The sequence below is a fragment of the Helianthus annuus genome, chromosome 13, assembly GCF_002127325.2.
Source record: "Helianthus annuus cultivar XRQ/B chromosome 13, HanXRQr2.0-SUNRISE, whole genome shotgun sequence".
NCBI classification, from domain to species: Eukaryota; Viridiplantae; Streptophyta; class Magnoliopsida; order Asterales; family Asteraceae; genus Helianthus; species Helianthus annuus.
Window position 1 is genome coordinate 150,408,033 of NC_035445.2, and position 10,119 is coordinate 150,418,151.

The 10,119-nt window shown below is 40.6% G+C and overlaps 1 protein-coding gene across 1 annotated transcript; it reads right to left on the minus strand.

Moving 5' to 3' along the window:
• Nucleotides 1-835: 835 nt before the first annotated feature.
• On the minus strand, nucleotides 836-8,845 carry LOC118485490. Its single transcript, XM_035981635.1, has 4 exons — nucleotides 8,746-8,845; nucleotides 7,432-7,541; nucleotides 6,637-7,242; nucleotides 836-3,166 (listed from the first exon to the last, which is right to left on the minus strand). Exons 2-4 carry the CDS (start codon nucleotides 7,537-7,539, stop codon nucleotides 2,039-2,041), a joined length of 1,842 nt encoding a protein of 613 aa, XP_035837528.1. The 5' UTR covers nucleotides 7,540-7,541; nucleotides 8,746-8,845; the 3' UTR covers nucleotides 836-2,038.
• Nucleotides 8,846-10,119: the final 1,274 nt, after the last annotated feature.

Sequence of the window (10,119 nt, forward strand, 5' to 3'; positions counted from 1 at the left end):
TTCTTACGGCTTCACAGCAGTGCTGGTTCGTCATCAACCTCAACCAGATTCGCCTCTTCATTTTTCGGACACTCGTTGTTATAATGACCATATTCTCCACACTTGTAACATTTCACGTGGCTTTTATCCCGGACCCGCTCGTTACCATCTCGACCCCTCACGGACCCACGGCCTCTTCCCCGGCCACGCCCAAAGCCATCTCGGTTCGAGCTTCCAACGCCACAATGCTTACACCCGTGCGATTTCTCATGACTAACCAACAACAAACCGCCTTGAATGTCCTCCGTCTTCTCTGCGGTCTCGGTCTAGTTGCCGCGGGTCTCTTGCGGCTCGTCGGTCTTCTCGGTCTTCCACCGGAGTTCACTTTCCGGCAGCGGTCACGGTCTTCGGTCTTCTTTGATGTAAGCTTTCGGTCTCTGCTTACACCTACGGTCTTCCTGGCGAGAGTTCTTCGATCTGATTTTCAAGCCACCGGTCAATTATGGCTTTGTTCTTCTCGCCAACGTCGGTCTCTCTCTCTCGGTCTTCTTTCTTCCTTTGCGATTCACATGAAATCAGGTTGTATTCGCGGGTCAGCGGGTTTCGGTTTATGGTTATGGGTCATCCGATTTGTTTGTTTTCAAAGTTTTATGTTGAATAATAAAGAAAAGGAGTGGGTAAAAGGGTTGACCGATTCTTGTGGATGTATACGTTGGAATGTGAACTATGCAGGAAGAATATGCCAACTCTGTACCGGTTCTTTAGGTGTACTAGTATTTTCATTGGTGGAAATTATTCCACGTTTTGTTTTGTACTGGCTATATATAGCCCCATTCTTCATTCAATAAAATAAGCAGTAGTTGTTTTCCTTTCTTTACTTTTACTGCATGTTTCGTACACTTCATTTTCATATTCATTCGTGAGTTTTGAGTGAGAGTGATAAAGGCTTGATATCCAACACACATTGTAAAGAAACCAAAAATTGATAGAACTTGGATTAAAATTTCCAACAAAGTCAAACGTTTCGATAAACCGAACAAACAGTTGAATCCAAGCTTAAGGGGTTAACAAAATCCAATCTTGAGACATAGGCAAAACTATGATCAAAAGTCAACTTACACAAAACCCTTCTCCCGGAAAACATCACGAGTGGTTTAGCCAAAATAAATTCCGCAAAACTAATACAAACACCCATTGTTAACTTCAATTCTTTTAGCCTCGGTTACCTGCACACAATCAAAAAACCAAGAAGCTGCTGCTTCGTCGTTCCTGTTGTCGTCGAAGATTAGTTTAGTTCATTTATATACTTCATACAGAAACATTCAAGGTAAATGTAACATGTATTTCATTACCTTTTGTCAACAAAACCCCACACCTTCCAACAGTTTTGACACTCATTAGTCTCCCCCCGGCTCGTCAGTGTCAAATGTGGTGAGATACCTGATGGCCTTGTCAATGTCATGTGTGGTGTGTTGGGTTATTCGGTTTGTTTGTTGGTCACACAAGTCGACACGTTATCGGGTCACGGCTAAGGATAATGCAAGGTTCAAGTTTGCATTTCAAGTGGTCACGTGAGTGTATGCATGACAGCAAACTTGGAACTATGAAGCATTTATTGGTTTATATTTGGATTATATTAATAGTTTAAATTAGGTAGACTTGGTATAAGTTTGACCTATTTTATTGGAAGTGTACGTTGGTGATGGGTAGAAGAGTGGGTATCCATGTTTACCTTTTCTTTAGGTAGAAGATAGGTTTATTTATTTATTGTTTTGTTTTCCACGTTTGTTTTGTACTGGCTATATAGGTTTATTTATATAGCAGTCAATTTCGATAATATTATTCATCTTTACCTTCTGTATATTCACATTCAAGTTTACACAGTTGTGAGTTTGTGTTGAGTGTGAAGTGGGACCGGAACCAATATGGTGAGATACCTGATTGCCCGCGATATATCGTCATCTCCTTGGACTTTAGGCAGGTATGCACTGTCTCTGTTGAGTCTAGGGGGGGTTATTGCACGGACCTCCCGGCCGCTGGAGTGATCCCACTCCACAAGCTAGCAACGTCCCAATGCTGCCTGGCGGTGAATACCCCATCCCGAGCTGAGTCCGTTTCCCTCTGGGAAGAAGGTGGCAGAATACCCCCTGCCTGGACTCGAACCCGGGTCTCTATGAAGAGTAGAGGTGGGACTGACCAACTGGGACACCCAGTTGGTGTCTCTGTTGAGTCTAGTAATGTGTGCACGGTGAATTGACAGTAGGTTATTCACCAGTGTGTTTTGACCATTTGAAGATGCTGCAAATTGGCTGACCCTGTGTTTTAGTTCACTCAAGTACCGCCTGGCAACTTCAGCAAGAGTCGGGAATCTGGACTTGGCAATGGTCACACGAGCTTCAGTGGGGTGCATAATTCGAAAATATTGTCGGTATGGTGTCTCATTGATTCGCTTATATGCCTCACACAGATTTATAACCTCGTGTTTCACCCGGTAGTCCCTAAGTACGGGTGAATCAGTTAAACAAAGTGCTTCCAACATAAACTGCAGTGGAGCCATTTCAGTCCAACTGATGATTTCTGCCAAATAGTTACAGACACCGTTCAACGGTCTCCAACCGTCCCGATTACCAATGATAGCCGTTAACAACCCAGCACGGAAGTTACAGTGTGCCGCCACTATGGTCCGAATGTTCTTTGCAGTTGATATTGACAACAAGATGTCCCCTCCACCTGGCACGAGATCGCCACAAACTCCTGCGAAGCTCTTAATTGCGGCTGCCCTTCTTAGCATGAACCGCTCGTAGCTCCGATTATCAATATTTTTGTAAATAACCAAGGCGAGCTGGGCAAAAATGGCGTATGCGGTGGGATTGTTAATCCAACCTTGAAGTGTTATGTGGTAGGGGGCTGCGGTATCTTCGGTGACCTCTTTGACAGTGTATCCTGTTTCTTGAAGAAGTTCTTTGGCCAATGGAAGCAATCCGGGAAATAAAAGAGCAAGAGTGCTAAGGTAGAATGCCGCGCTCTGGTGGGGAGCATGACCGGCATTGCATTCAACCGCACTAGTGTGGAACATATTCGATGTTGGATCTGGACTACTAATCAGCATTATCAACTCCTTTCCACCTTCGAATTTTCTGAGAGCATGAGACAATCCAGCGGAGGGACCGTCCAGTTCGTTCATGACCTGCGTCACAACAACGTAAACAATCAGCGACTTTCAGCAAACGATTTATATGCTAAACCCTAATGCGACTCATATGGAATGGAAATTGAGTACCATAAGAGTCTTACAAAGGTGGTTGCACAAAATATAGATGTAGAAACATGTGGTCAATATAATTTCATGAAAATAGCGACAACCAAGTGCGAAATAGTAATGTTCCTTGAATTCATTCATCGGAGGATACTAAAGGCTAAAGGCTACAATTATGTTGACTAGCTACAATTAGGGAATACTAAATAAAAAGGAGAATATACAAAATGGTTACAGAATATATGCCAATAATATCTTGGAGATATTATCGGCTAACACCAAGCACAAGCAAAAACGTAAACTTAGTTTCCTTGTGCAATGTTTGTCAAAATCACTTTGAAATATGTCGGTTTGTCGCCATTTCCTTTTTTGGTTTAAGCATTGAACATAAGAAAATGGCTACAACCAATTGAACATAAGAAAATGGCGACAACCGATCACAAACAGAAAACGTAAACTTAGTTTCGCCCAAATAACATCAACTAAACCAATAAAACATCTCAACAAAATAAACATATACAACACGATTCCAATGCATATTGAAGAAAAAATCGGCACCCTAAAGGTCGAATTCGAGCTTGACACCACCTAAAACAATTGTACATAATCGACTCTGCAACCCATTACACTACCCATTCTTCCCAGTAGAAGTGTTTAGTATTCGATTCGAGTTCGAAATTCAACTCGATTCGAATTCAATTATCAAGATTCGAATTAGGATTCCAAAAATTTGAAGTCGATTCAATTCAAATTTAAGTTCAGTAATCGAATTCGAAGCAAATACGAATTTACAATTCGATTCGAAATTCAAATTCAAATTCAAATAATACATACATATACATATATATACACACATTAATACACACACACATGGAAAAAAACCTTCTAAATTTTCGCATAACTCAAAAAGACAAAAAGTCCGTAGCCCGTACTACTTTTACCATTCCCAAAATTTACATATTTACACTCTAAACGTCCATAATCCCTACTACTTTTACCATTCCCGCATTTTACATATTTACATCACAAAACTCTAAAAGCCCATAATCTCTACTACTTTTACCATTCCAGTATTTAATATAACAATAGTTTATTAATTTTGTAGATAAGTATTTTATAAATTATAAATAAATAGTTTGTAATAGTTTTACAAATAAAAGTAATAATAACTTATTATTTAGGGTGAATTTGAATTAAATTAAATTGAGTTAATAGCCAAAATGGTCCCTGAGGTTTGCTCACTTTTGCCACTTTAGTCCAAAATCCAAATTTTTTAAATCTGGGTCCCTGAGGTTTGCATTTTGTTGCCATTTTAGTCCAGATTTCAAAAAAGTCTAATTTTGTCAAATTTTTTACAGAATTTTGTCTTTATCCTCATTTCTCATAAGGGCAATTCTGTCATTCTAGATTATTATAAAGTAATTTATATTAAAGAAAAAAAAACCCTCTTTAAAAAAAACCCTCTCTCTCTTCACAAGCACCACCACCACCTCTCTCTCTCTCCCTCTACTCCTCTCTGCCGCCACCACCGCCACCTCCTCACGCCGGCGACATTAAAACACAGATGAAAGATCAGTGGTTAGACACTAACGGATGAAAGATCAGTGGGTTAAAACACAGATGAAAGATCAGTGGGTTAGGGCAAGACCCAACAACAACAAAACCGCCTCTGTCTCTCTCTCTTCTCCCTCTCTCTCTTCCGGATGGATCTAGGTTGTTTGCAGGTGGTTGGTGATTAGGGTTGTTTGCAGGTTGTTTGGGATTAGGGTTTCGGTGAGGGTGGTGATGGTGGAGACGGTGGGGGGTTGTGATGGTGGATGGGGTGGTGGGTTTAATAGTGGTGGTTGCTGACTTGGGTGGTTTGCAGGTTCTTGGGATTAGGGTTTCCAGTAGGGGTGGTGGGTTGAATCGTGTTGGTTGCTGATTTGGGTTGTTGCAGGTTTGGGGTTAGGGTTCCGGTGGAGAAAGTGGCGGTTGGATGCTTCGTCTGATTCGTCAAACTTGCTGATGCTTCGTCTGATTCGTCAAACTTGCTGATGGAGACGGTGGGTTGTTGCAGGTTTGGGGTTAGGGTTCCGGTTGAGGTCAAACTTGCTGATGAATGCGTCGTGCTCGTCGGATGCTTCGTTTGATTCGTCGCATAGAGATGGAAAAGTTGAAAGTGTCGGTGTGGAGAGTGATTTGGGTTGTTGCAGGTTTGAAGGTGGTTGTGGTGGTGTGTTGTTGGAGGTGGTGGGTGAAGGAGGGAGACAGAGAGATGGTGGTGGTGGTGGATTAATAGTGGTGGTGATGAAATTGGGTGCAGGTCTGATCAACCTGGGTTTCTTTTTTTTCTTTTCTTTGATTTTTTTAATATAAATTAGTTTATAATAATCTATAATGACCATTTTGCCCTTATGAGAAATGAGGATAAAGACAAAATTCTGTAAAAAAATTGACAAAATTAGACTTTTTTGAAATTTGGACTAAAATGACAACAAAATGCAAACCTCAGGGACCCAGATTTAAAAAATTTGGATTTTGGACTAAAGTGGCAAAAGTGAGCAAACCTCAGGGACCATTTTGGCTATTAACTCAATCAAATTTGTTCGAATTCGATTCGAGTTCGAATTCAAGTAATAAAAATTTGAAAAATTCGCTTGGATTAGTTTGAATATTCATTATTTGATTCGTTGAACACCACCACTTCCCGGTTTAACACGCACGTCATTACCCATGACTACCTGTCTAGAACTGACACAGCAGTGCATATGGCATAAGAAAACTCATAATGATAATAATCTAATACAACTTGCATACATGATACCCACACTTCAATCTGAAACAACCATGTAAGGCACGTAAAGCGGAAATCTAGCATACAACCCAATCACATCACCAAGACGTTATCTAGACTCATCGCATCAAAGACAATGACTGCCTACATCCTTAGACTCATTGTCGCCTCAACGCGACATTGCCTACATCTTTAGACTCATTGTCGCCTCAACGCAACAACTGCCTACATCTTTAACATTACCAGGATGCTACACTTCACACACAAACATCTAGACACGTACAACGGCCTAGAGCTCCCACAGCATCACATCAATAAGGATTTACTACACCCTTTTCTACATTCTACCCAACTCGTCTCATTGCCCTATGAGGACGTGACTAACCATACACACTCAAATATGAAGCCTCAATAAGGTTTTTGACACTCAAGATCCTACATAAACCTGGGCCATATCACACACAATAACCCGTAACGAAATAACCCATCCTCCCCGCTAATCCTGTTATCCCTGTGAACACGACACCACAACTCACTAAAGAAACCCATTCAGTCTACCGCTTCCAACTCCACAAGTTTACGTGACTCTTGAAAAGGTTGACTCAACATAAGACATTACGCATACCTGACGTTCAGTCCAACCGATGATTTCTGCCAGATGGTTACAGACACTGTTCAATAGGCTCATACCGTCCCGATTAGCAAGGATAATCTTTACCAACCCAGCACGGAAGTTAGAGTTTCTGCCAACTATAGTCCGAATGTTCCTTGCAGTTGATACCGACAACAGGATGTCCCCTCCACCTGGTACGAGGTCACCCACAACTCCTGCCACATTCTTAATTGCAGCTGCCCTGCTTTGCATGGACCGCGCGTAGGTCCGATCATCAATATTTTTGTAAATAACCAGGGCGAACTGGCCAAAAATGGCGAAGGCGGTGGAAACGTCAATCCAACCTTGAAGTGTTATGTGGTATTGGGCTGCTGTATCTTCGGTGACCTCTTTGACCGTGTATCCAGTTTCTCGAAGAACTTCTTTGGCCAATGGAAGCAATCCGGGGAATAAATTAGCAAGAACGCTGAGGTAGAATGCCGCGCTCTGGTGGGGAGCATTACCGGCATTGCATTCGACCGCACTAGTGTTGATCATACTCAATGCTGCCGCTGGAGTTCTCGGGACCAGCATTATCAACTCCTCTCCAGCGGAGGGAGTGTCCAGTTCGTCCGTGACCTGCATGACAACGTCATAAACAATCAGCGACGTTCAGCAAGTGATTTATACTCTAAACCCTGATACAACTAATTTGGAATGAAAATTGAGTACTGTAAGTGTCGTAAAAAGGTGGTTGCACAAAAACCTAATCCATACATTGATTATGAAATAAATGCTCCATTGTCAAACATAGCAAAAGGAATCTACCATGACACGGGCTACTGCAGCTCTCTCCTCAGCGGCTGCTGAGCTCTCGGCCTGATCACGGCCTCTCTTGCGGCCCCTGGCCGCACTTGGCTCCAGTTGGTTGGACATAACTGCAAAAAGAGGCAACTGAATGTAACGAAATAATTTACTCGACAAAACTAACATTTTTGGGGGGGTTTAATAACTTTTTTTAACATTTTTATTGATTTTTTTTTGTAAACCAGGTTTCAAACAATTTTCGCCCAAGACCATCCTAACACAACTCTTAACTTCAATCAAACCGAACCATCCCAAAGAAATACCCACATTACAATACAAACAAGTTTCGCCAAAATTCAAGCATAATCCACACATATAAATATAAGTTTTCATATTTAAACACTCAATACACAATTTTACAAATTACAACCAACATCAACAATCAAAGCTCCAAAAATCCTACCACCAAACGGGTCAAGTATACTTATACAAGAGTAAGAATATTAACCACGTGTGTAAAAAACAAGTAAAGTACCAATCAAACAACAAACCGATCATAATTTGTTTAAACTTTAAACACATAAACCTCATCCCCGTTTGAAACCATAGCAACCCCCACATATCATAACTCCCAAACTGGGTGCAAACAAGCCAAGCTACTCCCAAGCTAAGCCAGAAAAAAAAAATCTCAAAACGAGCCGAGCATAAACGAACTTGAGCCCGGGACTAAAAAGAAGTTCATTTACTAAAAGAGCCCGATCCCGAGCTTCGCTTATTGAGCTCGAGCCAACTCGCGAGCCTAAACGAGCCCACCGTTTATATAATATTTAATTAATATATTATATAGATATTTAAATATAATAATAATATTTACTATTTATAAAATTATGAAAAATAACTTAATTATCAATGATAAACAAATATAATCAATATAAACTAATTAACAAATAATAAATGAACCGAGCCCGAGCTTCGAACTTGAAAAACTACTTACGAGTCAGCTCGGCTCGTTTGCACCCCCTACTCCCAGATTACATCAAAGATCAAACTATATCAACATTTATGTCTTCAAACTTGAAAACAGTTACCCACTTCAAACGTATAAACAAAATCGACTAAAAACTCCACATTATCCAACCGACTTCACTCATGCATAACCCCCTATTCAACCAATATATTATCAATGAATCTGAAGCTGATATCATATATAGGCAAACCGAACTAATCCCCATGCAACAATCTTCCCCCAAAATTCACAGAAACAAAGTTAGAAAAGAAATAAAATCTACAGTCTACTAAATAAACACACAAGTTTAACGAAAAACAAGAAAATACACCGAGCGAGATGGTGGATGGTAGCGCACGGCGAAGGTAGGTGGATGGTCGGGTGGTGGATGTTGGTGTTGGTGACCGAGAGAGAGAGAACGAAGGTGAAAGGTTTTTGAAATCCAATATATTTATTTATTTATTTTTATTTATTTTATTGGTAAGGTGGGAGAAGTTACTGGTGGCTTCCGGTGTTTAAAATGTTTGTGGCTTGTGGCTCAGCTCGGTTGAAGCTCGTTCGAAAAAAACCTGGCTCAAAACCGGCTTGGTTGAAAACGAGTCGAACCTGAACTAGGCCTAGATCGGCTCGTGAGCCATGTTGGTTCGTTTAAGCTCAAGCTCGAGTCCAACCTGACTCGGGTCGACTCGATTACAACTCTAGTAGTGACTAAACTTGTTGGTGGGATCCGAGAGTCGAACCTTACTTTACTTGTTAAATGGTGGTAGAGGTATAAGTCAGACACCTTTGGGTCAATGTAATCAAATCCGTAAACAATAACAAAAGGGTGCATAATTCAATTCAGGAAAACAAGTCCATCATATTTTGAACGAAAAATATTATTCTATCGGTGGCGGACCCAGAAATTATTTGTTGGGGGTGCGGATGAGGTGTTTAGCCATATTTTCAAGGGGTGCGGTGGGGTTTTTTTGCCTAAAATATACAAGAAAATTTTTTTCCAAGGGGTGCGGCCGCCCACCCTGACTAAAGGGTAGGTATTCTATTCTATTCCACTCTACTCTACACCAACTAATACATAATACTCTATTTGCCAAAGTTTGAACATGCTGACTTCTCCTCTAAAAGGCAAATGGAAGACTTGGACCTAAATAAGGCAACTCAAGTTTTCACTTGGAACAGTAAGAAGTATGGCCCTTTCTTCTACCTTGTGTCAAGTATGTGGTTGTCATACGGAATCGGTTAATAACATTCTAGATCAATGCTCGGAAGCAATGTCTACTTGGGAACAAATTTGTACATGGACCAGAATTCTTAAATTTTCTCCTTATGATTCTATCGACAACTTAATGGTGTCTATGATCGGGTTGAGGGCATCGAAGATAAGAAAGAAAATAGTCCAGGCAATAATATACTTAACATGTTGGAGACTTTGGAAAGGCAGGAACGATAAGTTGTTTAATGAGGTGATTGCATCCGCTCACAATGGTCAATGGTGAAAGAAGTGAAAGAAACGTTGTTTGCATGATATTGCATAGAAAACATGATATTGTATCGATTTAATACCATTTTTTACATCATTTTTAGCAAATTGATGCATTACTTTAAATGTGATGGTTTGGAAATGCATTAATTCAGTGACGGATCCAGAAACTTTTTTTAGTGGGTTCGTTTTGGTAGATTCTCATTATTTTTTTTTTTTTCAA